This window comes from Gasterosteus aculeatus, chromosome 3 (genome assembly GCF_964276395.1).
Source record: "Gasterosteus aculeatus chromosome 3, fGasAcu3.hap1.1, whole genome shotgun sequence".
Taxonomy (NCBI): Eukaryota; Metazoa; Chordata; class Actinopteri; order Perciformes; family Gasterosteidae; genus Gasterosteus; species Gasterosteus aculeatus.
In genome coordinates this window covers 14,535,534-14,560,704 of record NC_135690.1, presented here as the reverse complement: position 1 = coordinate 14,560,704, position 25,171 = coordinate 14,535,534, and the positions used below count along the sequence as shown (strand labels likewise).

The 25,171-nt window shown below is 46.3% G+C and overlaps 5 protein-coding genes across 12 annotated transcripts; all 5 read right to left on the bottom strand.

The window, feature by feature from the left end:
• Positions 1–927: 927 nt before the first annotated feature.
• Positions 928–12,773, bottom strand: gpt (glutamic--pyruvic transaminase). Of its 4 annotated transcripts, none has more exons than XM_040170534.2 (12): positions 12,596–12,773; positions 9,179–9,365; positions 5,791–5,880; positions 5,528–5,636; positions 5,271–5,404; positions 4,738–4,981; positions 4,238–4,317; positions 4,017–4,153; positions 3,702–3,876; positions 2,882–3,037; positions 1,778–1,890; positions 928–1,466 (listed from the first exon to the last, which is right to left on the bottom strand). In XM_040170534.2, exons 1-12 carry the CDS (start codon positions 12,655–12,657, stop codon positions 1,376–1,378), a joined length of 1,578 nt encoding a protein of 525 aa, XP_040026468.2. In that variant the 5' UTR covers positions 12,658–12,773; the 3' UTR covers positions 928–1,375. The 4 variants fall into 4 exon arrangements, with proteins under 4 accessions (XP_040026468.2, XP_077955709.1, XP_077955708.1 ...); XM_078099583.1 differs by lacking the exon at positions 12,596–12,773 and adding an exon at positions 9,830–10,010; XM_078099582.1 differs by lacking the exon at positions 12,596–12,773 and having other exon boundaries at positions 9,179–9,800.
• fuz (fuzzy planar cell polarity protein) lies at positions 10,561–12,577 on the bottom strand. Its single transcript, XM_040170535.2, has one exon. The coding sequence runs from the start codon at positions 12,394–12,396 to the stop codon at positions 11,095–11,097; it is 1,302 nt and encodes a 433-aa protein (XP_040026469.2). The 5' UTR covers positions 12,397–12,577; the 3' UTR covers positions 10,561–11,094.
• Positions 12,774–13,323: 550 nt separating the features above from the next.
• gng5 (guanine nucleotide binding protein (G protein), gamma 5) lies at positions 13,324–15,166 on the bottom strand. The gene is made up of 3 exons (XM_040170537.2): positions 14,998–15,166; positions 13,904–14,046; positions 13,324–13,608 (listed from the first exon to the last, which is right to left on the bottom strand). The coding sequence occupies exons 1-2, from the start codon at positions 15,076–15,078 to the stop codon at positions 13,921–13,923; spliced, it is 207 nt and encodes a 68-aa protein (XP_040026471.1). The 5' UTR covers positions 15,079–15,166; the 3' UTR covers positions 13,324–13,608; positions 13,904–13,920.
• An 86-nt stretch (positions 15,167–15,252) lies between these two features.
• On the bottom strand, positions 15,253–21,031 carry ssx2ipa (synovial sarcoma, X breakpoint 2 interacting protein a). Of its 3 annotated transcripts, none has more exons than XM_078099581.1 (14): positions 20,840–21,031; positions 19,330–19,476; positions 18,962–19,119; positions 18,658–18,864; positions 18,101–18,211; positions 17,868–18,003; positions 17,703–17,778; positions 17,427–17,607; positions 17,179–17,326; positions 16,886–17,022; positions 16,594–16,767; positions 16,389–16,506; positions 15,959–16,112; positions 15,253–15,821 (listed from the first exon to the last, which is right to left on the bottom strand). In XM_078099581.1, exons 2-14 carry the CDS (start codon positions 19,370–19,372, stop codon positions 15,677–15,679), a joined length of 1,788 nt encoding a protein of 595 aa, XP_077955707.1. In that variant the 5' UTR covers positions 19,373–19,476; positions 20,840–21,031; the 3' UTR covers positions 15,253–15,676. The 3 variants fall into 3 exon arrangements, with proteins under 3 accessions (XP_077955707.1, XP_040026463.2, XP_077955706.1); XM_040170529.2 differs by lacking the exon at positions 20,840–21,031 and adding an exon at positions 20,366–20,671; XM_078099580.1 differs by lacking the exon at positions 20,840–21,031 and adding an exon at positions 19,724–20,559.
• mcoln3a (mucolipin TRP cation channel 3a) lies at positions 20,789–25,060 on the bottom strand. Of its 3 annotated transcripts, none has more exons than XM_040170533.2 (13): positions 24,922–25,060; positions 24,219–24,446; positions 23,959–24,126; positions 23,710–23,863; positions 23,427–23,508; positions 23,251–23,347; positions 23,056–23,155; positions 22,534–22,646; positions 22,144–22,293; positions 21,936–22,037; positions 21,702–21,824; positions 21,383–21,589; positions 20,789–21,274 (listed from the first exon to the last, which is right to left on the bottom strand). In XM_040170533.2, exons 2-13 carry the CDS (start codon positions 24,432–24,434, stop codon positions 21,134–21,136), a joined length of 1,653 nt encoding a protein of 550 aa, XP_040026467.2. In that variant the 5' UTR covers positions 24,435–24,446; positions 24,922–25,060; the 3' UTR covers positions 20,789–21,133. The 3 variants fall into 3 exon arrangements, with proteins under 3 accessions (XP_040026467.2, XP_040026465.2, XP_040026466.2); XM_040170531.2 differs by having other exon boundaries at positions 24,219–24,635; positions 24,922–25,059; XM_040170532.2 differs by having other exon boundaries at positions 24,219–24,511; positions 24,922–24,992.
• Between the last annotated feature and the right edge of the window lie 111 nt (positions 25,061–25,171).

Below are 25,171 nucleotides of genomic sequence, written 5' to 3'. Positions count from 1 at the left end.
TGTGCCAAACGTGACTTTCCTAATGAGAGTTAATCCTCAAATTAGATTAGCTGTTCCGGACAGGCATTAGCCCGAGGAAAACAAAAAAAACACAGTGGCGACATATGTTCTGGATTAGAGCTCACCAGCTCCGTACTGATGAGACAGCGAAACGTTACTACGGCTTTTCCACCTCATTCGGAGGTTCAAGGGCTGGCGACGTTTGTTTGACAGAAATCAGACTTCAGAGTTCCATTTGAAGTTTTGTCGACTGGGAACCTTTTTCGACTCACAAGTTAAAAGTGTGCGAGTGCAGCGAGCCTTCGTCCTCTGCTCCGGGCGCCATTCTGGGAGCAGAACCGAGCCGAAGAGACCGGACGCCAGATGAAGGCTGATGTTGGGCCGGGTCTATTGTGAGGATATGATACCAATTGTTTCCAGCCAGAGTGAATTACTTGAAACAAACACCAAAAGTTGCAAAGCCACGTCAGTCCCAGGTGGGCTGAAATTACCCAGAAGCCTACCTGGTAAAAATAAGAACGGAGCAGCAAAATCCTTGTGTGTAATGAGTATTTTCATTACTTGTCTTTCTTTCTTTCGGTCAACTATTAGTCCAACATTTATTTCAACCTGACCCTTTGAGGGAAATATTCCCTTTGGCCTTCAACACAGTAAGAAAATACAAGAAAAAGGACTAATAAATGTGCGAGAATGAAAACAGAGTTGGAGGTTAAAAAGAGTTTTCATTTTCTTTTCAACAATAAAAAACTCAAGTCAAATTTTGTCATTTAATGACAGTATGAGGAACTGTAACTTAAAAACTTTGACCAGTGGTCAAAATGAACCAGACTGCTTTAATAACACAAACCCATTCAGTCAAAAGGAAAATGAACTATTTGTCAACACAAACTCTAAACCGACTGCTCTTTCTAAAATAACGAGACATGATGGCCTGTTACCTTTATTAAAATCAGCATGCAAACAGACCTTTTCTGCACATTCAACCAGTCAAGTACTGCCGGCGGGAATGTAATATTTCAACCAGTTGTACGTGTACTAAAAAGGTTTTAACTGCGTCACCGTTTCCCTCAATTGTACCCGTTCGTTTCAGCGTGGTTTTCATAAAGGCAAAACACCAACGCGCAGAGCTACAGTACCTACATCCAAACCTTACACAAGTCTCTCACTTCATTTCTTCGTGTCCCGCTTTGTTTTGTTTACTGAAACAGGTTTGAAATCAGTCTGTGAATGTGTACAGGCTGAAGTGCGTCATCACAGAGACCACTGGAGCCGGCGCAGGAAAGGCACTTATTAGTGACAGATCAATTCTGATTGGCTGAGTTGCTTTCATTTTGATTGGTGGGTTCCTCTCCATAAGTAGGAGGAACATGGCAATTTAAGAATACTGCTGCAGGAATTTCTGGTGGAACTCCTTGACCTTGTTCAGCAGGGTCGTCAGCTTGTCTTTCGGCGGCAAGATGGTCATTCTGAGAGGAAAAAAGAAGAAAGACAAACATCAACTGTGTAACCGAGTGATGGAACGAAAGACGACGCGCTGGGGAAAAGAGTTAAAGAGTAACAGGTTTGGAAGAATCACTTATAAAGCAACCCAGAAGGTAATTCAATAACTGGAGAGCGAGAGCAAGTAGGTTTCAAAGTTACGACTGTGCTACATTGAGGGCTTCTTCAAACTGGTAAAGTGATGCCTTTTTTAATGTAAATTGCGGTCAGATTAACATGATATCAGAAGCAGGCTTTAAAGGGTCTACTGATCAGCCGGGATTTGTGTGTCGCGTACCTGAAGTGGTAGGTTCCATCCCGCTGGCCGAAGCCACTTCCGGGCACGAGGCAGATGCCCGTCTCCTCCAGCATCTTCATGCAGTAAAACATGTCGGGCTGCTGACCTTTGTCCTACCAGAGAGGAATAGAAAACACAATCAACCTTTAACTGAGGTTTCATATTCTGGTGCCACAAACATTAGCGACTTAAAAAAAGAAAAGAATGATGCTGCGTCTACGGCAGTACACCAGTTTTTAACTTAACACCGACTAACAGCATAGCGCTCGTAAAAGTACTTTTTTTGCAGCACTAGCAGCAGCTTTATTATTATTTTTCATTCATAACCTAAATTTAGGATAAAATATTTTCAATTAAGTAGAAAATAAAATCTGAATCAGACCAAACAAATGCAGAAACATCTTAGTAACCACCAGTTTAACTATGTACTATGAAATTCTCACAAAAACATCTTTCTGTGCATACTGTTTACGTATGGATAAGAAGCGCACATAAATATGGTTGATAAATGATCTTTTATTGTATTCTGCAGTTTCAGGGCAACATTTTCCTCCTGTTCATATTTTTTGGGTGGGTTATGTAGCACAGGTGCGCTTCAGAATCGTTCTCTGCCTGTAGCTAAAATGATAACCGAAGGTTTAGGTACACTAAAAAGGAGCAGAATGCCAATTCGAGGACAAAATAAATCAAATGAAAGTCTTTTGGATGAGAAGCCTTTGTGAAACCTTTTTGAATCCCTTTTAAAGTATCTCAGCCCTTACAAGTAGCAGCGCATTGACCTCCAGCTCAATGGGCCGCATCTCTATTTATACTGCCAATGGTAATATTGAACGCTGCCAAAGAAGCGCTCTCCTTAATTGCGGTTTCCGAGGAAGGCGAAGGCAAAAAGAAAGCAGCGCTACAACTGTGTGGTAAAAGAGCCGCTGGGAATAAGTAGTTGAGCTCTAGTCTGACCTCATCCTCTGCAAGGATTAACAGGTTAGAGAGTTCTGAGTAAAAACATTCTTCGACTCTATTTGCTCCTCATCAATGTAATTGCCTTGAAACGACCACACAGCTACACTTGAATCGTTGAAATGTTTATGGGAATAATTCAGGACTGACCGTGGCCTCTTTGACGGCCTTTTCAGGGATGGTGATGCGAGGGAAGGAGTACATGGCGCCCTGCACCGGATTGCAGCTGATGCCTTGAACAGTATTGAGAACCTGCTCTGTAAGCTTGGCCTTCTCTGCTAAGGCACTTATCGTGGCCGTGCGCTCCTGCATGAAGGGGGGGGGTTGGGGGGGAATGACAATGGAAGGAAGAGAAGAGGGAGAAGAGAAAAGAAACCAAAGAGAGATGTTACCAGAATCTGAAAGGGAAACCATGGCCGTCCTCGTGCGTCTCTGGCCTTTTTCTAACAAGCTATTCGGCTTGAATTTCTCCAGACTGCTTTGAGCTCCATGAGACCGAAGAATAGCCATGCCAGATATTGCTGGGCAACAGAGATGATATGAGGGCAACAGAGGAAACAGAATATTTTAAAAGCTAAATTAAATTTTACACAAAGGGAGTAATGAGGGCTATTCAAAAGTCAGGTATGCTACAATATAAAAAAACACATCAAAGCAGCTTTGTGTGGAGTTTTCCTCACAATGCATCAAACACGATAATAGTGGATTTAATGGAAAATTATTATTATTATTTTTGTTGCTTGACCCGTCTGAGTTTAAAAAAAAAGGATACTTGACTATAGTATTTCAGATGTTTCCATTGTCTCATAACCAGTCTGAGAAAACAGCCCAGTTGTACGGAGAGCTTGTTGCTAGGAAAGTATCCAGTATAATGACACGTGTCCGTGTATTGACAATGTTCAGGTGAGCGTGCTGCACCGCATTTACGTTTTGAATCATTTGTCCTGCTGGTGGGATGTCGAGTCTGTACCTTGATAAACTTCTCATGTGAGGGTTCGCCGGGCTGCGGGGGGTTGACCACCAGGTCCATGAGCGCCTGTCCAGGAACTGGGGGACACAGACGGACAGACACCAGCTTGGACAGCTGGGCCCTCACTTCCTCGTCCATGTTGATGATCTCCATGTAGCCTCCACGGAAGCCACACCTGGGAGGGAGAGGAAAAGCGCACCATGTGACACCAAAACAAAGGAAACTCAAACAAGACCCAAAATACAAAGAGCCGCTGGTCAATATCAACACGGTCGGGGGGGATTCATCCACAGGCATCCGATTAAAAGGACTTACTCTCCCATGTAACATTTGGAGGTGGAGTGGAAGGAAGCCAGCTCCACCGTGTCCGAGTACTCTGGCCCCATTTCAAACAGAACCTTCTTAAAAGAGTGGAACCGGCAACCGTCGGCATACACATTATCCTGGTACACCTGCAAGAGAGAAGGACGAATGTTACGCGGCACGCAAAACAGTAAAAGCGGTGCGGTGTCAAAAGAGACGCAGAGAGAGAGTACCTCATCAGCCATGAGGAAGAGACGCTCCTGGGCTGCAAATCGGATTACGTCCTCAATGCACTGTCTGCTCTGGACCTGACCTGAGAATGAGAATGAGGCTTATTAGGGAGAAAGGTTGGAAGTGGTGGTTAGCCAAGCTGTTATGTCCATTTGCTGCCATCTAGTGGCTCCTTTAGCAGCAGTGTATGAACTGTGTGGCAATGGAGCAACAAGAGAGGAAACATCCTGGTGGACTTGTGATTCAAGCTGCTTACTGTACAGCCCCAAACGAAGCCGCGATACAGAAAACATACACAAACACGTACTGTGACTGGACCTGAAACCTAATTTGATGTTTTCACTCTCCTTGTGCGGTCAAAATACGCAGTCCTTCAAAATTGTTATGTTCCATCTCCTAAAAGGAGATCTCAACGAGCTGATCCAATATGTGAAAATACCGACAACCGCTAGCAATCTCGTCACTTGGTCCGACATAAAACGGGGGTGGGTGGGAACCTCACCGGTGGGGTTTCCAGGGTTGATGATGCACAGGGCTCGAGGGTTGCAGTGGCGCCGGGCCTCATCCAGGGCCCGCTGCAGCTCACTGATGTCCAGACTCCAGCACTTCTCCTCGTTGAGGTAATAGTTGATCTGAACCGCGTCCAGCTCGGCCAGAGCGGCGGAATACAGCGGATACTGGGGGATGGAGATCATGACGCCCGTGCGCGTCGCACCCTTGCCGCACACCAGCAGCTTCAGCATGGTCTACAAGTGCAGGACGTGGAGAAAGATGTTCCATCAACAGAGTTACCTACATGCAAGTTGTCACGGATCATAGCCGGTAGTTTTGTCTGCAGTGTGATGATGTTTAGCTGGGATACAAGAATAGAAAAGTGTCTTTTTATTTATTTCACAGGCGCTTGTTTTCCTGCTAGTGAGATGTGTCCTTTTAAAAAGAGTGAACACGAAGGGTTGACTCCGAAGTCACCCGCTTCAATCGGCTTAATCTCGTAACACGAGACACAGTCAGTTTAAAAGAAGGTGTCATTCGTACCACGATGCCGTCGCTGGCCCCCGTGGTGAGGTAAACGTCGTCTGGGTCGCAGGGCACGCCGCCATCTCTTCGCTCGATGTAGCGGGCCACGTCCTGGCGCACGGCGTCTATGCCCTGACTGGCACTGTAGGAGCCTGAGGGACGTTCACAAGGAGACCAGAAGAAAAGACGATTCAATTTTAGGAGTTTTAAAAATTGACTTGTATTCAGAGTGAGGGGATATTTAGCATCTGAGGTTATGCAAAAATCCAACCCACCCATACTGTTCCCTCCGCAGGACTGAAGAATGCGGCGCGCCCTACTCTTAGAATCCTCGGGGAACGTGCTGTCGTTCAGCAGCTCGGGGTAGGAGCACAGCGCCAACACCTTGAAACAAAAAGGAGGTGTAAGGATAAAAGGTGGAGAGGCCATTATGCGAAAACCTTTCATACATTATTACAGAAACGGCAAAGGAATATATGGACACCAACTTTGAGTGGGAAGAAATGATTGAGAGGAGGGGTGAGGGTTAGGGGCAGACCTGTCGGAAGAAAGTGATTGGCTGCTGGCCCATAGCATGCGCGTCGCCAATGTTGGCCTTGATGACCTCGGTAAAAGGCTTCTTGATTCCCTGCAGAGCACAAACACAACAACGTGTCATACATGGGGCGGGACTCAAAGAAAACAATTCTTTTAGCAGCTTTTCTTCTTTTGGTATGAAAACCTGAGACGTGAGGCGATTATGAACCCAATAAGAAGCCTGACTAGACTCAAAGAGAAAGACATCCACACGGCGGCTTAAAACACACACGCGCTAGTTTCCCATAAACGTTCATTACTCAAGGAGGCAGCTGAGCAGCTGCTGAGGCCACAGTAGGTTTGGGGGGGAGGATGGAGGGGGGTCTCATAACTTCGACGGAGGGTTTAGATTGGAAGCCTGATGAACTGAGCCGGGGAAAGTAAAACGCTCTATTAGCCATTAGCGTTGGCCTTCCATTTTGACAGAATACATTACGGAGTAAGACAGATTCTCCGCTCCTGCGAGGCCACGTGGAGGCCAAAGTAGAGCGCAGGTTTGACTTTAGATTAGCAGATTATAAATGGAAAACCCGTAGAAGTAGACATTTCAAATTCTATTAACAGGAAATTCTCCCTTGATCAATAACACATTTAAGGATAATGTTTTTATAGGACAAACAAAATGTGTTTAAATGAAAAAGTTTTTTAAATTCAGATTGAAGTAATTGTTTTTTTTTTTAATGCAATGAACCAGAACAAACTAGACAAAGACAGCTGTATGGGAATTTACGCTGTAGGGAACATCCTTTTTTAATTCAATCTGGTGCAGATTGTGTTGTTTTGTTAGTGGAAGCATGTTGTGTTTTTGGAAGTTCATATTAAGCCATGGAAAGGCTTCACTTCGCCTCCTTCACCTTTTCTCCTCCTCCTTTAACAAAGAGCTGATGGCGATTGTAGTCGCAAGTTTTTGACCTGTGCAAACGTCCTTATCGCGCCGACACCATTGGCCTTCTGACTCCACCGAGGCCTCCAGACCGAGGAACAGGATGTGTGATATCAGAAGAGTCTTTGAGTACTTTGAAAAGCGCTATATAAATAAAATGTATTATTATTATTAGAAGTAAACAAAGTCAAATATAATTAGGAGAATTTACGGTCAAGGCCGTTTCTGAAACCTAATCTCTCAGCAGCTGAGAACGCTTAGAGAGGACAAACAGCAAGGCTGCCGCCACGTGCACAAACACGAGCACGTGCACACAAACGCTGTTAAAACCAGATGTTGGGAGCAGCGTGAGTCTGCAGAAAAGCCACAAGTGGAACCTCACGCAGAAGGAAAACATAGCGGCATGTTTATTTGATTTGTCCGATGGGGTTCAGCTTTGAGGAGGTTTGGGTGTCAGATTCTGTCATTGGTCACGCAGCAGAGGAGTCTCTCAGTCTGGACCAATAGTATTGCAACAAGTCGAATAACACCCCCCAGGTCAAAAGTACCGCCCATTGATGACGGGGGCCCTCTTTGAAACACACTGATCTCTGCTCCTGAGAACCGGCTTGGAAAGGTCGGTGCTTTTTTGTCCTCGATCACTGATAGAACAGTCCAAACAATACAGACTGCACCCTGAAGGCTGCGTTCTTTTTAACGTCCAAGCAGGGAAAATAATGTGATTTGAGCTGTTGAATGCTCATCGCAATAAACTAAAATGAGAAAAAATATTTTACAAAATGTGAATGTGTGATTTGTTTTACCAATAGCAAATTATTCAGATCAATGCATTTTTAATGCAACATTTTTTCAGGTTGCTTTTCATGCTGGTCAAATAAGTGGAAAGAATTTGACAAAAACTATCCTTTGGTCCCTCCCAGAAACGACTCCCTCCAAAGGGCTCATTCACCACCAGCTCATTAGGACGAACAAAGACCACAATGTCAGAACTGCATGTGGGGCAATTATTTGTGCACATGTTAACTGATACAGTAGATTCGCTTAAAGCGTTTTTTCCTGTTATTAACACGGCCTTAGTACTTAGAAAAAGAATAACAAGGCCACTCTTGTACCACATTTAAAAGGGAGCAAAGATCTCAGTACAAAAGAACAAGGTGTGTAGGAAACTGGAGTAGGACGTTTCGGGGAAGAAGTGGAGAATACCAGCGTGACCCATTTCCCAAAGAAATGCAACACCATCCAACCAGCGAGGGAAAGCTGGGAGGACTGTACATGATCATCTGGATTACATTTTGCCATCTCACCAAGTTCAGTACTTTTGGAAACAGGCTGTCAGCGGGACAGTTTGCAGCCAATGAAAACAACAAACGTTTTCCTAAATTGAATTGTGATGAATAAAAAAAAGTGTCAAAGTTGTGAGAGTAATTATTATTATTAACTGGGTTTTACCAGCCTGAAAAGGGGGATCATCTGCAGATAAACATGGACAGAGATCTCTTGGTGCAAGTGTGACCTGTCAGCACAGATCCCGTCGTCCTTTTCGCCTGAGTGAGGACGTCCTCGCGACACTCGTCCCTCCCTGAGCAACGCACTCGACAGGACAGTTTTCACACCAGATCGCACTCAGTAAAGCAACAGCTGGTTGCCACATCACCATAAACTGTGTGAGCAGAAGGAATCGACAAACCTTGAAAACTAAAGAGAAACATTTATATTGTCAATCACCTGGAATACCTGGATAGCGTCGTCTCACCAATCTTTTCTACTATCAATTTTCTACACTTCAGAGGGGACCTTTCACAACAAAGATACCATGCTTTGTGGCTTCTAAAAGTGAAAGTTATGTTACTTATCAGCTGTTGGATTTTATGACTGTCAGAGGTCAAGTGAGGTCACAGATGTGTGTGTACGTCAGACATTGAGACACACAAGACAACAAAAAACGTCTCCGCTTTAGACCATGGACCTTCACCTCACCGACGGGTTTCAGAGACGGGTTTAAAAAGATTATACATTACCAAACAAGTCTACAGATATTGAATGGTGATCAACCGCGCACCGGAACTGACTAACTGAACCTGTGGACTTTGATAAGAGGGAGTGTAACAGACACACAAGAGTTTGGTGTTCAGTCTAAACTAGAGTTTGGTGTTTTAGGTTAATGCGCTTAATGAAACACACTAACTGGAGTCATATTCCAATTAAGCTTCCTATTCTTTTCCTATTGTTTTATAAGAGATTCAAATTAATATTAATAGATATTTAATGGCAAAATATTGACCAATATAAACAACAATTTTCCAGGTTTCTGCTTCAGTAAAACTGCTTCCATGGAGTAGTGATGCTAAACATTCTGGCCACAGATAAACAGTAAAATAAAATCAAAACGATAAATAGTAAACAGGTAAAGTTTGGACTCGGAGGTACAGGTGGTGCGAACAGTGACGTCAGGCGGCCCTTCACAAACCTCAGAGAGCTCCCTCTCCAGCTCCACGGCCCGCTGCACGATGGGCCCCCGCACGGCGTACTCCACCTTCTTCACCGCGGGGTTCATGGTGTCCAGGGTCAACACCTTCGCCCGGGCCGACGCTCCGTTCTCGGGCATTTTCTCTTTGGGGAGCCCGCGCCGCGTCGCGCTCAGACCCGACAGAGCCCTGCCGGGAGAGGGGGACCACAGAGCGGGTGAGGTGGGCGAGCGAACCCCGGCCGATAACTCGCTTCGCCCCCGGTTGAAAAGCCGGACGTTTCTGGCCGACAGCAACTGCATCCGCGTGGCTGACATGTTGCGCGGCTGCTTTTTTGTTTTTTTGCTCTCTCGCTCCTTCAGCAAGTTGGCTCACAGCGACTTACACCGCCGGCTGTCGCTACGTTCAGACCTTTGGACCTGTCGCAGAGTTAAAGTACCGATGGGGGGGGGTGGGGGGCTCAGAATGCCCCGCGGGTCCCTGAATCACGACCACACACTCAGACGGCCGTTGCACTCAGTGGAGTTATCGGGGTTCGTTCCCCGTACGCATGGCAACGCCACAGCCAGCGGGCGCGCGCGCGCGGCTCCCGCTCCAGCCCCCACCCTCGCGCGGCTCCGGCGTAAACCGTTATTTCCCCACCCCCTTCTCACCTTACTCGGGCTGTCAATCAGGGGACCGGACGAGGCTCGGAAGGGTTTACGACCGACGGACCCGCGCGCAGCTTTCAACGTTGTGCCGAGCTCGCCGCGCTGCAAACCCCCACACACGCTTTGTTCCGTGCGGTTTGGGAGGAGACTCGGAGGGCCTCTGGTTGAGCTTTAATAAAAAAAATCCCGAAAGCGCCTCCTATTTCGAGGGGGAAGGTCCACCTCTGTTCGCTCGCGTTGGCTTTCATGAAAATAACTAAATCTGCATGTATTGTGCAATGAGAGGTAGCCTACAATTATATTACAAAGAAGGGACTGGAACCAAGTGTGAACTTCCACAAACTCTGGTCCTCCACAGTAGAACTGCAATCAGTTTTTTCTAAAAATAAGTATAAGTGGTGTGTTTTGTAAACTTAGCCACTATAAAGAATGAGGTTGATATTTTAACACTGTTTGTGAGAAATATCAGAAACTTAAAGAAACATTTGAAGTTGTCATCGGAAATCACTTTGTGAATATTTACTACTAGAACCATTAACCTGCCGGTTTACCTTTACCTTTTTTTGGCAAGTGTAAGTAAAAAATGTTAAAATGCCGTATTCACCCCGTGGTCATTTTGCCATTAAAAGGCCAACACATTGTCATTATCACATTAGTGGATGTAGATCACTCGAGACCACAAGACCCACGGAAAGTAACCAACAATTTTTAAGATTAAAAATAGCGAAGGCAGATCAGCAGAATAGTTGCTTTATGTTTGTAGCCAAATTATTGAAAAGTCTACACAGAAAGCAGCAGGCACTTATCTATCCCAGTGTAACATTTTCACAGTATTCTCTGACACATTTTGAAGTAGTGTCAGCACAATATTAGTATTCACTATCTGTCATTACAGGAACAGCAACAGCCTTGAAGCCAGTGGAGTCAGACACAAGTGACTTATCTCTTAAACGCAAAACAAGTGGTTTGGTATGAAATTTTCAATTATTTACATGAGCACTACTAAGTAAAGATCCCCAGTCATACGTTAACAGTGATAACCTTACAGCAAACTTGAACAAGTGGTACGTTATCCATTTTCTGTTAGGAAGCTGACTTTTACGCCTCTAGATGTTAGCAAACACGGAATTATACATGTTTGCTGTTTCTCAATAAAGATATGAGAAATCTAAGGAGCAGCTCATTCTCATTTAAATAAATACCTGGTACGTTATGAGGTCGCAGATGGTTTCAATGAAATTTAAGATGTAACAAAGTAAATGGTTTCATTAGAACCCAGTGGCAGCAACTATATCAGAGAGAGTCTGCGTGGCCAACGTACGCAGTGCAAAGCTGGGCACAGACGGGGGGACGAGCAGGAAGAGCTGGTGCTGTGGTGTCTGAAGTCCAAAGCTCTTGCACTCATCTGTGACCAGATAGCACTGCAGCGGCTGATGGGAGAATCCAAGGACATAGTCCTCATTGTGACCCCTCTGAGGCCTCTCCTCCGGGGAGGCGGACGACGTCTCCTCCTGCGTGAAGTAGTGTGTGGTGCTGAAGACGTAGAAGAGCCTCAGGAGCTCCCAGCAGCGGGCCTTGGAGGGCGAATCGCCGAGAGGATGAGCGGTGGACGGGCGCACCAGGGAGACCGAGCGACGGGTTTCCCGGTTGATGAGGAGAACCGCCAGCAGGTCAGGACGCAGGGACACAGACCCCGGTAAGCACTGCTCTCCGATGGCCAGGCAGCCTCTCAGGGTCTCCGCCAAGGGTGTCCAGAAAGCACCCACCAGCCCGCTCTCGGCCTTGTGCAGGGAAGGCGTTGGGCCGCACAGCACGCACACGTCTGCCCCAGGGAGCAGCTGGAAGCGGAGCAGGCGGTGGGCCACGGTGGGACTGCCCTTAGGAAGGAAAACCGGATAATCGCACGAGGCCGAGCCCGAGGCCGAGAGGGTCCGCATCAGAGCCGAGAGCAGCACCACCTCCTGCGGAGCGAGGCGCCACCACTTCTCGGTTGCCGAGGCGACCCGCCCACGGACGAGGAGGCAGCCAAATTCGCTCTCCGCCGCCTGAGCGAAGCCGTCCACGGCCTCCTGGAGGACGGTGGGGTCGGGGGGCAGCAGCGAGTCGACGCAGTGGGTCAGGTTACCCAGGATGCCCTCCTGCCTGTCCTCCAGCAGCTGATCAACCAGGGTGAAGCAAGACCGCAAGTCCCTCTTGAGCCTCTCCACATTCCTGACATCCGTCAGCTCATCCTGCCCCAGCACCAGCACCATGCAGCTCCACGCGTTCTCCAGGAGGCGCCGCAGACGCAGCTCCTCCGCTTTGCCGACGCCTGCACCGCCTCGTCCACCCCCGCTCACGGCGATGAGCATCACGCTGTCCTGGAAGACTCTCCACACCACCTTGCCCCCACCTTCGGTCTCACAGCAGGACAACTCCACCCCCTGACCGGCGCCGAACATGTGGACGCCGTTCAGGGAGCCGATGACGGAGAACGGCAGCTGTTTGGAGGCCCCCCTGGTGAAGAGGGGGACCCCGCTGCTGGCCGTGAGGCAGAGGAGCTGCGTGGAGCCATGCTGGAGCATCATCATGCTAGCTGCGCTACTGGTCGACCCGTTAGCATCACGCAACGTCAAGCCATTAACCGGGTACAAGCAACGGCGAGCCTAAGACCTATCGAGCAACCTTCGCGGGCCTTTCTAGAAAATGGAAATGACAGATGTCGCCGGTTCTCTAACCGCTGGGCTTTAGTGGCGTGCTTATTTAACGTAGGTTAACAAAATAAGTTACCGTCGTTTCCACAGCAACGCCGTCCCATAATTCATTCTTCTCACTCTGAAGGTTGGTTTCATTCGGCTGGCTGAGTTGCAGTTGGGATTTACGATCTCCAATGTAAACGCCGACAGCTTTGGACGAGGAGACAGACCTGGGATCAGTACCCCCGTGTTCCTGGATTGACTTCTCGCGAGAGCTGAACCCGAGTTGGACGAGAGTAACTAGCAGCTGTAGCATGGGAGCGTCATATCGGAGCCTCGTTTGAACGTTGAGAATATGAGCGCCACATTTGTGTGTTACAATATACACTAGTAATCCAACTAGTTGACTTTGACGTGTATATATTTGAATACGTATCAAACATTTCAAAACGCCCCCTTATGTTTTCCATTTGTATTTTACAATTGCACCTTCAGTCAATTACATTTATTTCATGTCACTTTTTATATCTTAGTCCACACTTTCATATATCTGATATTATACTACTTTGTCCTTGCATACCTTTTTTACAGGATACATTTTGACTGGTCAAAAATGGACAAGCATTGATAACTGATTGCGGTGAAAAAAAAGTGAAGAATCTAAAGGTCTGTGGAGGACACTCAACGGTACTTCTTCCAGTACGGAATCACAAAACATCAAGATGCAACTAAAATATCCCGTTGTTATTTAAAACCATTAGAATACAGCATAAAGTGGATCGGTGCGGAGTAGCAAGAAAGAGAAAATGCCAATCAAAAACATTGGAGTAGTAAAGAATGTTTTTTTATTCATTAAATACAAAAAAGTCCAGAACAGTGATGACTAAAATAGAACAATAGAAAAGGCACAATTATTTACTCGAAAATCACACTGTGCCATGAAAAATAAAACTGTTTCCTTTCTTCCACTGTGGCTGAAAATAGATGGTCATCTTCCTGACATGAGTCCAATGTGTTCTACACTCGAGAGATCCCGTGGCAGTATAATGGCTTGGCATGAGGAGCAGTGTTGAGGTCAACTTTTCCCTGTAGCATCAAAATGAAGGCCTGCATAACAAGAAAGTTATTAGTCAGATAGATATTATGTAGATTTAATTAACATCCACATTGTGAAGGTAACATTTTTAGCATTGAACATACACGTAGACGTCAAAGTAATGTAGTACGTAAAAGTAATACTGGAGAGGCTGAGAAGTTTAAGATATTTTTCCTCCACTGTGAACTCCTCCAACCGAACTTTATTTTCAAAGCACAGATGGGAACACGTAAAATATATTCCAGAAATCACACAGCTGCCTGTGCTGTATGTACAGTAGGTGAATCACATCTACAGCAGACTTACCAATGAATGCAGTGGTTTCACAAGAAGGAGCAGACCTTCTGTGGCCTGAACGGGTTGGTGCTGGAGGACACACCAGTGAGCAGAGGGTCCTGCATGGCATTCTGCATGCAAAACTGTTGCAGGTCTGCAGCTGCCTGGGAAACCTGGTGACAAAAGGAGAACCAAAATGTGAAGCACGACACGGGATATTGCAGTTGCTTAAATATATGCTTGATTTTAAACCTGGGGTCAAGTTATTAAGACCAGTGATAAAATGTCCTCTGTGGCTAAGCGGGGAACTCTTCAAATTCTGAAAAATGTGACTGTAAGAAAGACCACTGAACTTAATTATGGAAACCGTATTGTGTTCTTAAGCTTGATCTGTACAATAAATGGAAAGTTGGGAGATTGATGCTTCAATTTGACATTTTGCTAGTCTCTTACTTACGGAAATTACTTTATTTGCTTGAATTCGTCAAACAATTGTCTCAATAATTTACAAACCTAAAACCTGGGTCAAGAGACTATATTACGAATTAATGTTGTCATCGGGGATTCGCAGAAAGTGCTGTAGAACCGTGTTGATCAAACATTCCAAACGAACCCACACGGAATGCTGTGGATTCATAGAATCACTATTTCTCAGTTAATCGCTCATTTCATTGTATCCTGCCGATGAGTTGGCGAAGTTATTTTGCACTGTAACTTGCGAACATACTGGAAATGGCCTTTGACTTCTGAAACCGATTCACCAGGTAGCCGATGTGCATCGTTAGGGAACAATAAACTCGCTTCTGGGCGAGGTGAGATTTAGTTTGCGTGCTAGCTAGTCATCTGGAGTAAGTAACAGGCAGATGCTAAATGTCCCGAGCTAAAAAGTGAAACCGAATTAAGCTCAGTGTTCGCTACAAGCACTTCCCTTCGGTCCAAGCAACGCCCTGCTAAAGCTAACGTTACGCCGTTTGACTAGCGGCTAGCCGCTAGCAGCTACTAGCCGTTAGCAACAGCTAGCATGCTAGCGTCGATAGCGGAGCGACACAGCGGTTGAGATCTGCCCCCCGCCCGCCTCGTTCTCACTTCGTTATTTGGCAGAAAACAATATGCGCGTTATTTACCTTCACTCGGTTTATGCTCGCTTCAAAACGCAGCTGCTGTACGACCTTCTTCATGGTTACCAGGTTGGATGAACCAGACATTGTCGAGGTGTTTTTTTTCAGTGAAAAATGAACACTGGGCGGTGGGCGGGATTCCGGGCTGGATGCGGGAGACAAAAGCAAATATGATCACATCCGGATTCCGCTTGTTGGAACTTGTGACCACGAACCCTCTTTATTCACACTAGCGGGCGCCAGATCGAAGAAAAGAACAGATTTCATTAAAAAGACAAATCTCTTTATTGTACCGTCATACCAGATCATTATCAATCGTCTGTCAATATATGAGCTTATTAAAATCATAATGTATGAATTTGTTCAAGAATGTAAACAAACAAACATTTAAAATAATCCACACATAAAATGTTTCACTCCATTATGTTCAAAATCACAACTTGGTTGATCTCCTTGGATTATTGCTTAAAATCTGAAACGTCGCTGTTGGTTTTTGTAAAGTAAATAATTTAACAATGGCAATATCATTAAAGTGCTTTCTGGTTTGATAAGCTTTGGTGAATGCTAATGTTCATAAAGAAACAAAAATGCTGAGAACAATGAGTAGTGTTCAATTCCACCATGAATTGATTGATTAAAGTCCACTGCGAAATGAAGTCACAACTAATGAGGCACTGGAAGTTCTTTAAGCGAGGCTGTTCTCATCTTCACCCAAAGAGAAGATACTCAAGTCTCCAGATCGAACTCTGTTTTTTGATTTGACCCCAACGTCTCCATCTTCAATGCTGCTGGACTCTTGCCAGCGTCCTCGGTTTGAATGCCTAGAGGAACTGTAATGACAATAGGAAAAAAAGAACAAAGGGATACCCAAGTATGACATGGCACAAGTACTACCAGCGGAGCAGAAGACACAAATTAAAATGTAGCTTAATACAGACAATAGTGACATTAAGCCACTGAATATTACCTGCTGTCTGGCATCAGGCGGAGTGACCGGTAAAGTTCAGTGGTAGATGGCACCGTAGCACTTAGCGAAGGTTTGGGAGTGGAGAACGGAGTGTAGGTTGATGATTTGACCAGCGGGGTCTTCGTAGAGGACATCCTCATCTCTGGCTCACTTTCTAAAATGCAGCGGACAAATAAAAAAATTAATGAGTCAACGAGAACATTCGTTTGTATATTGTAAGTACTATTCTTAATCAGCCATTAATGAAATCCATCTCATCTCTTAAAAAAAACGAAAAGCACCGTTAGTCACACCCCAAATTCAGGAGTTTGTAAAATGATCTGCTAGTCCTGTTCATTATAGTGACTAATTTCTCTAAATCGTGTGACCATCTTCCCCCTCTATTAACGACAAGTTTTATTAGCACTTTATTTAGATTACGCCGACTTACTGATCGATAAGGCACTTTGACCATCAGACGAGGAGCATCTCCGTCGGTCTGTGAACGGAGTCATGTTCAAAAACTGATTCTTGAGCCAAGAAGCACGGTCCTCCTCAAAGGCCTTTTTCTGTGGAGCAAAAAAAACGATTTTAACTAAGAGATGCAGGAGAATTCAACACACTTTGAAGAATATTGTACTCTGAGGGCTGAGAACCTCTCGTCCCAGGCGAATAGCGGCTTCTGTGAAGTTCTTTCTCTCCCTCTCAAAGTTGACCTTCTGTTCCTCAAAGAGCCTCCACTCCTCCTTGAGACGTTCCTTCTCCTCCAGTGTGTAGCAGTCATTGAGAAGAGCGGCCGTCTCGTCGTCAAACGATGTGTTGAGTTGTTGCTGGATGGGTCGAAAGGTTTTAATTTTTTTTTTTTTACCACATAACATGAAAACCATCCTATAGTGGAACAACCGCTACTCGCCATCTTGGCGCTTACCCACGCACGTAGAAACTGACCTGGAGGAGCTGTTGCTGTGCGTGAATGAACTCTTTGCACTGCTGCACTTCCCGCCTCATCCTCTCCATCTCATCCTCGTGAGTCTCCCTCAGTATCAACTCCTGATTGCACTCCAGCTGAGTCTGCACAAGCGAGGCTTAGAGAACAAATACACCAGCAGTAGATTACTAAAGTTTGATTTATTTCAAACCGTTCAAATATTCTCCAATTAAGTTGTTTGACAAACATTTAATTTATAGATCCAACTACACAAGCTACTTTTGCAGGACTTTGGGTGTGTGAGCGCGTGTACCTTGGCTATCCAACTTCTCCATGTGGTTCCTCAGTTTCCTCCACTGCTGTCGGATGCTGTTGGCGAGCTGCTCCTTGGCGTGCTCACAGGATTGGTCCAGAGTTTCCCTGCTACAATCTCCCGCCTTCTCCTCCCCGTCTGAGTTGGCCTGAGCAAAACAATGAAAATGAACAGGGTCATCTTATTATTGGCACAATTGATAAACTCAAGTGATAAAAATAGTTGTGTACACACACACACACACACACCTGCTCCTGACTGTCATCAGCGGTGGCTCCTCTGGGAGACGGCTTGCGTGGACTCAGGATATGGATCATCTCCTTCTTCATCTGTTGAAGGACCTTCTTGAGCTCCGCGTTCTCCAGCACCAGGGTCCTTTGACTCACCTCGTAGTCATTGAGCAAGGACTTGTACATCTCACCCTCGTGCCTGAGGAGAGCAACGTACATACAACATGCAACAATCCAAAGGATGACTTCACTTTGCCTAGAAATGAACAAAAGACGCGGTGGCTTCCATGATACCCGACTGTTGCTTTCGCGGTCCTCCAGTGGCTTCTTTTTCCATCCGACCGTCCCAAACAATTCAGCACGTCGATGGCTAAATGGGAGACATAGGGGCCCAAAAGTCAATGAACTTTTTCGCACTTTTACAGAATACATTTGGTCTTTTTACTATAGGACATTTACCCAGTTTCTTATCCTTTCGATCAACCAGTAGCTGGCTGAGGCGTTCCTTGAGCTTTGCAGCTTCTCTCTCTTTTCTCTTGGCGTCGTGGCTGTACTGCGAGGCACGGCTGGCGATGATGCTCTGCAGCTTCTGAACCTGTCCAGGTGGATCGAGTTGGGCTCATGCATACCGTATGCACAACAAAAAAAAACACCAGTGTTGCTCACTATAAAAGATAAAAGTACAATTATACCTCATCCTTTTCGGTTTTCAAGCAACTCTGCAGAGTTTTAATTTTGAGTTGTAGCTGCCGCTCTGTTTCGTGTAGACCCGATTTCTCCCTCATGGAAAGCTCCAACTGATCCTGGGAGGGAAATGCACAATTTGTATTACGAGCACAATGAGGTGGTAAGTTTTGCTTAACAGATTAGTTCAGGGTTAAAGATGCGAGAGTGAATTCCAGAACAACACCCAATCATAATATTATGATAGAAATAACCTTGAGTTCTTCACTAGCAAGCACAAAAAACAGCGAACATGGCCATCAAAGTGCTATTCAAAGAGATAAAGTAGTGAGCCGCCTGAGCACAGTACTTTGGTTTCCTTCATAAACTAGTCACATTAATGTCTTTTCATATGAATGGGAAGCGAGGAGGTATCTTTTCAGACCTCTAGTGGTCAATACTCAGTAACTGCATCATACAGACAGATTATACTCTATGGGCACACAGAGCCGCATCCAGAGAGGCCAAAAAAATACTGTGTTGTGTTAGAATAGGACCAAGACAGACATAACCCAGAGAGACAGACCTTGAGTCTGGAATTGTTCATCTGTATGTGGTCCAAGGTGCTGGATTTCTTAAGCTGTTCCCTTTCAAGCTCCTCCAAAGAAGACATATGGCGCCGGTGAATCTGCATTAGCTCGTACATGGCATTCAGAGCTGGCACGGAGTTCAGGCCGGCGGCCCTCGGTGTGCTGGCCTCGATACACGTAGAGAGGCCCAGTGCGTCAAGCTCCTGTGAAAGAATTAAGCCACAGGTACAGTAAACGATCACTACGGAAGTTAACAAAAAGATTTCGGAATAGCGGTGAGTGAGCAAACCGTTTCTGTACCTGATTGATGTATGAAACGCACTGGGGGATGTTATCCTCTGTGCAGAAGGCCCCGAGCACATTGTAGGACAGCGGTAAAGAGGAATACATTGAGGCAAGGTTGTTCTGTCTCGAGGGGGACATTGTCACATGAGATATGTTGGAGATCTCATAGTTTCCTAAAAACAAAATAGACAGGGGAAATTACTGCAACTCCCGTTACACCAAACGCATGTCCTCATACGGAGAGGCTTAAATTAGGTCGCTGCTCTAAAATGGGAACAACAATATGGGTCACCTCTGGCAGATCCCAAAAAAGCACCGTTGATGAGCCTTTCTATTCTTGACAATTTCCACCAAAATACATCCCCATTAGCAGAGAAACGTACCTACGGACGTCCCTATCGGCGCAGTTGTCCACCACTCCCCCATGTCACAGCCGCATCAGCCGTCGGAGATGCGAGGGCACGTGTCATCAACCGGGAGGCGGATTAGCGGTCAGACGGCGGATCGGAGGCGCCCACTGGAACGGAGCCCTGCAAAGCACCATCGAGCATCAGATAATCTGGGTTGCTGCTTCACCCACGCAGGATTAACGTGCCAGTAGTTTGGTTTTAAGACGGCCTCCTGTTGGGCTTTGGCAACTGAATTGCAGGGTGGTAGAATGATATCAGCAAACAAACGAGGGAATCCATTGCAGACGGGATAAATGTGTGAGTGCATGGTTTTTTTTGTGTTTTTTTTTCTACTTTTGTGCCTTCAGGGCTAAATTATAATCTTTACCTGCTCTGGTGAAACAAGCTAAACCAGATATATGAGTCACCCGTCCCGGTGCACGGAGTGGGGGGGGGGGGGGGGGGGGTCCCAGCTTGGGAAGCGCGACGCGGTGATGAACAAACAAGGGGAGTCACGTTAAGCGAGCGATGCAACAGTCTGGAGCTGGAAGGCAGAGCACCGTGATGACGTCATGACCACTAGTCACTACAAAACTTGTGCGTGTGTCCGATAAGCGCACACGCCCTCGCAGGTTATCTAACAAACCAGAAAAAAAAACGTGCACGACTCTTCGCCAACGTTACTTCAAGTGAGGCGGCGATAAAGTCACGCGAGCGTCGGCTCAGCGTCGTTATGTTTTAGTTACTTATGACGTCACACGGTTGCAACAACCGTCAGTCACACGTTACGTTAAAACACAACACGTTACGCTGTTCGCTAACGTTAGCTACGGTTAAGCCTCTGTGTTTTCATTAAGAAGTTACGGTGACAGAAGCACTTTAACGGCCACAGTGACACACAAACGGGCGGTTACACGTTACTCATTTGTAACACAAGTAAAAACCGAGCCAAGAAGTAGTTCATTCACCAACGGGAACTGCTGTCGTTGCAGTTCTCTAGCTTAATGCGTTAAAGTTAAAAAATACTCACGGCCGAGGCGTCAACTGGGTCAACTCTTATCCGCCGGCTGCCAATTTTTGTGCGTGCGTTTTTTGGATCCATATAATCCGTAACACCAGCAAACCGCCGAGCCGCGTAGAGCCGTCAAATCCCCCCCCCCTACGTCAACGCGAAGCAGGGACGCTGGAGGTGTGTGTGTGTGTGTGTGTTTTATTAAAGTCTATTCCTCAGCTGCTTCAAACCAAACGCCATTGTTATTGGAGGCAGCGTTGCTAAGCGACGAGTATCTGAGCCACGCATTGGATATGAACGGGAGCAAGTGGGTGATTATGCAAATGAGACCTGCTGCGGATGGCTCCGCTGTGGCACCTGGTGTCACGTGATCTCGGTGGAATATTTATATAGTAGATTTTATTTTTTATTTAAGTCAATCCAAAAAATACGCAACTTGTTCGAATCCATGTCAGTAGTTTATACATCCAAATACATCAAATAAAGACATACCTGATTGCATATCTGTCCAGCATAATCCACGACTAAGCTACTACAAATGATGAAGATCTTCTTGATTTGTAACCCGCCCCCCTATAAGAACATAAAAGTTGAGTTCAAAAGCACATTTAAATGTGCCATTATATTGAGGCTGTGAATCCATATTCACAAACAGGTCATTTCTCTGGTGAGCATAACATCCTCAGTAGTGTTCCGCTAGTCAAGTAACAAAACAATTTTAAAAAGAACAATTGAGTAAAAACGTATTCTACACTGGGCAGAGGTAAAAACTGCCATTTTGTCATTTCATCCAAAGCAGAGGCACGAAGAGAGGCAGCAGCCAGCGGCCTCTTCCCCAGTGTGGTATCTTCCAGACTTGGGCAGGTCCCTGCACCCCGCTACGAAGGCCTGGAGCTGAGACACCGGCACCCTGTCCTGCTGCTGACGCTGGAAAAGAACAAGCGCACAGTATCATCGTCAAACGGAAGCATACATAAAAACCACGACCTGAAAAAAAGGTTCTCGGCGCGGTGAATCCAGGTGACTCGAACTGACCTTGATGGTCTCATAGGTGTCAGTAATGAGAGCGATGAAGAGGCTGAGCACCATGTAGATGAAGAGGGCGATGAAGGAGTAGAGGTAAAGTCTGCTGAAAAGCCACACCATGTTGCCCCCGTGTCTTATCTTCTGGAAAGTGATGTAGACGTCGTCCCCGTTGATGAGAGAGAAGAGGCACTCTGTCGCCTTGTCGAGGGTTCGGAACTGGAAAACGTAAAAATAGTTTAGTATAATTTCTCCCCCGATGTGCGGGGATTTAATGGAACACACACACAGAGGCTTGAGAAAGATTAATGGGGGACTCCAAGTTGCACACCTTGTCATGGTGAGGCCCGAGGACGATCCAGCCACAGAAACAGTAACCCAGGTAGATCATGGCCGCACAGCAGCAGAATCGGATCACGTTGGGGAACGCCGCCGTTACGGTTAAGATTAATATCTACGGACGAATCGAGGTTGTCAGTTCTCGCGGATGTGCCTCCGCGGATTCTAACGGCTCGACTGATTGCATTATAGGCCCGAAAAGAAAAGAAACCAGGGAAGTTCTTACGTTGTATTTCTTGAAGAAACCAAGGTAGCGAATCACTCCGACCCAGACGAGCATGGTGGCGGTTCCCAGCAGGATACTGCAGACGTCGTAGTTCGTCAGGTACTGCGAGAGGAGTTTAAATAGGCAAACTCAAAATGAGCTAAAGGCCCACACTATTTCCACAATCACGTTTAAAAATACAGAAAATAAAGCCCAATGAAAGGCAAACCTTTGTTTGGATTCCAATTTTAAGTGCCGACCCAGCGATGGTCAAGGTGTCACTCACAATGATGAGGATGTTCCAGCCACTCACAAACTCCATGCGGTCGGACCAAGACACGACTTTATTGTAGTACGCATGGAAGAACGTGTTGAACTCCTGCAGGAGAGAAAATGCAGATGTTATTGAACACACATGCAGGATTCATACCTTCCATATTTAGTGTTATATGGACACCTTAATAATACCGAGGTGACGACTCCGTACCAGGTAACCCCCCTGTAAATTATCCGTTAAATTGACTGTTCTTCTGTTCTCAACATGAATATCTTAATACACCCGCGGCCCTGCAGCCGACGCACATTTACAACAACCGTCTTCACAATCGCCACAACTTACAAACTGGAGCTGGATGCCGTTGACGACGGACCGCGAGCAGAGGAGGAGAGACAGGAAGCAGGCGAGGACGACCACCGAGTCAAACAACAGGAGGAGGAAGTCGCTCTTTCCAGCTGGAGACCAGAGACGCAAACTTCAGGTCGCAGCGACAGACGCGCTCGTAGCTGTACAGCTACACTGGCTTCTTGGTACTCCCAAAGTACCGTTGCAGTACGCATTCAATAGCCCACTACATCATGAACTTTCACCCTCTTGATATTATATCTTCTTTGCAAAGGGTTGTGGGGCGTAATAATAGCAAACTGAATCTTTCTAGTAGGGCAGCACGTCCATTGCATTGGTTTTATTGTAATATGAAAGAAATCCTGACTGAGAAATCACACAGGGGTCAAGGGTCACCAAGACATGTTCCTGCACCTTTCTGCTGGCGTTAGAAGCAATAAACATTATAAGCTTCTTATTTTAACTGGCTCATGGTGCATGTGGACCGCTGGGGGAGGATTGGATTTGGGGAAAACTCACACGCTCCTTCCACGTTCCAGTCCCTGCATTCGTGCATTCGGACATCGTTCTCCACGTCAACCTTGATCCTCCCGCTGTGCGCTCGGTTATCGAACTTGATCTGCGTGAAAACGACACGGTGAGCGCGGTGACCAACGGGTGAAAGCGCTCCCACAGGGCTGAGGACGAGGGTGCGTCCGGCAGGTCGTCACCGACCGTCGCGTGGAAGTCGTAACAGTCCGGCAGCTCGTGGTGCCGCACGGTCTGCAGGTTGATGGTCTTCAGGGTGAGGTAGATGTTCACCGACACCAGCCTGGACACACAAACACACGTTCAGCAGAAGGCCCGCTCAGAAAACGGCGGTCTTTTTTTTTCTCTTCAGCTTCGGTCACCTTTGGAAATCTAAAGAGAAGTTCACATGTGTGGCCAAACTGTCGTCGTCGAGCCGCTGCGGCGGGTAAAAAGAAACGCATTCTGTGCGGAGGAAACACAGATTTCCACAGTTTAACAGAGGAATTTATATTTCTCTCAATATGCTGCTTCCTCTTTTTAACGGAGTCATGAGTCACGAATCGACTTCCCTAAATACATTAAACAACGTGGACACAACTGTAACGGTAACTATAGCTACACATTTGCGTATTCGTGTAGCAATCGTGTGCTTTTGCGTGGTACCTTCATCAATAAGTGGGTCAATGTCAAAGGTGTCGTTTCCAGGATCGACGGTGCCGTTTCTGTAAAGCTCTTGACACACCGACAGAGGGCCGTACTTGCCGTCAACTCTCGCGTACGCAAGATTACCGACCGCCAGCTTTTGAAGATTAATGAACTGTAAAAAGAAAAAAAGTGCAAAGAGGAGTAAACCCTGTATTCCAACAACATGAAATGAGACGTGGTGAGACGTGAACGCGGAGGGGTCGGTACCCTGTGGATGATGTAGCTGACGTGATCGTACACATCTGCTTTGGTGTACAGCGCGTAGCCTCCTATCCGGTGATCCTTGTAACTTTTGAGAAACACGTGTCTGAACGTCATCAGATTCTCCTCTTTGAAGGTGACCATCATTTCGTTGCTCAGGCCGAAAGTGACTAACTGAATCAGTAGAGGGGGGAGAAAACATGTCATACATAGACCCTCCATGACAGATGACAACATAGTGATAATGGAATAGAAATGCGTAGTACCTGGGCTGTTATGATCCCGATCTTTAATATCTGTAACATGAGTTTCCAGGGTTTGTGGCCCCTGGCTCGGTGCTTCTCACACGGGTTCATGAAGAAGTACTTGAGCCTCCGTCTGAAGTCCTCCACCGCCTCCGGCTGCAGCGCGGGAGCGCTCCACCTGCCGCCGTGTCCGTTGACCCTCCTGCCCGCCGCCCTCGAGGCCAACCGGTCCCCCATGACTCTCAGCCCCTGTGTTGGAGAGCGAGTCTGAGTCTGCTCTGATCGCATCGATCAGATGTGTGCTGGAGATAAAGCTGCAACCATTCCAGTCATTGTGATGTGTGATCCAACTGGTTTCCCTGCATGTGGGCTCTGCGCTCGCTTCCCTCGGCTATTTAAAAATCTGTGTGGGGTGCGGACTAATTGTGCTGAAACAAGCTACAAAAACAACAAAAAAACTCTTTAAAATGATTAATTAGCCCCTTTTAACTTAACAAAGCTCATTGGAGCAGACCTGACTATGCAGCAGACTTTAAATGCAAACTTTAAATACTTTTACTTAAATCATCAAACCATTACATAGAAAAACGTAAACTGTAAAATGAGTGAAGAACAGTTACATAATAAATATAACAAACAAACTGGAGTTTATATTCTGAGAGCAAAAGCAACAAATTGGAAGAAAAAGTGTACAGATACATTGTAATAATATAAAATAAATTACCTGAACACCAGCGAGCGACTAGTCTGCCACCCAGACTCTGTCAGACTGCTGTCACACCAGCCTCCACCACAAAGACCGGTCATGTCACTGCGTCACGCTAAGCTTTTCCAGTTTTTACACAGCCGTTGCGGAACCGCTGAGCGCACAGAAACTGTTTGTGGGCTTCTGCAGGGAATTAACGCTGCGTTACCGTAAGAGCTTTCGAAATTCTGTCATTTTATTCCGCCGAAACGGGAAGACGGGCTAAAAG

Coding starts and splice junctions, on each gene's coding strand:
- ssx2ipa (XM_078099581.1), bottom strand. CDS start 19,372: ATGGGGGAGTGGTGGACAACTGCGCCGATAGGGACGTCCGTAG. Junction 17,023..17,178: donor GGAGAAGTTGGATAGCCAAG/GTACACGCGCTC, acceptor TTGTTCTCTAAG/CCTCGCTTGTGCAGACTCAG. Junction 15,822..15,958: donor CGCCTGATGCCAGACAGCAG/GTAATATTCAGT, acceptor TTGTCATTACAG/TTCCTCTAGGCATTCAAACC.
- mcoln3a (XM_040170531.2), bottom strand. CDS start 24,485: ATGCGATCAGAGCAGACTCAGACTCGCTCTCCAACACAGGGGCTGAGA. Junction 24,127..24,218: donor TCGGGATCATAACAGCCCAG/GTACTACGCATT, acceptor CTACTGATTCAG/TTAGTCACTTTCGGCCTGAG. Junction 21,825..21,935: donor GTTTCTTCAAGAAATACAAC/GTAAGAACTTCC, acceptor ATTCGTCCGTAG/ATATTAATCTTAACCGTAAC.
- fuz (XM_040170535.2), bottom strand. CDS start 12,396: ATGATGATGCTCCAGCATGGCTCCACGCAGCTCCTCTGCCTCACGGCC.
- gpt (XM_078099582.1), bottom strand. CDS start 9,493: ATGTCAGCCACGCGGATGCAGTTGCTGTCGGCCAGAAACGTCCGGCTT. Junction 4,982..5,270: donor GGGCCAGCGACGGCATCGTG/GTACGAATGACA, acceptor CTGCACTTGTAG/ACCATGCTGAAGCTGCTGGT. Junction 4,154..4,237: donor TCTTCCTCATGGCTGATGAG/GTACTCTCTCTC, acceptor TCTCTCTTGCAG/GTGTACCAGGATAATGTGTA.
- gng5 (XM_040170537.2), bottom strand. CDS start 15,078: ATGTCTGGTTCATCCAACCTGGTAACCATGAAGAAGGTCGTACAGCAG. Junction 14,047..14,997: donor CGAGCATAAACCGAGTGAAG/GTAAATAACGCG, acceptor TTTTGTCACCAG/GTTTCCCAGGCAGCTGCAGA.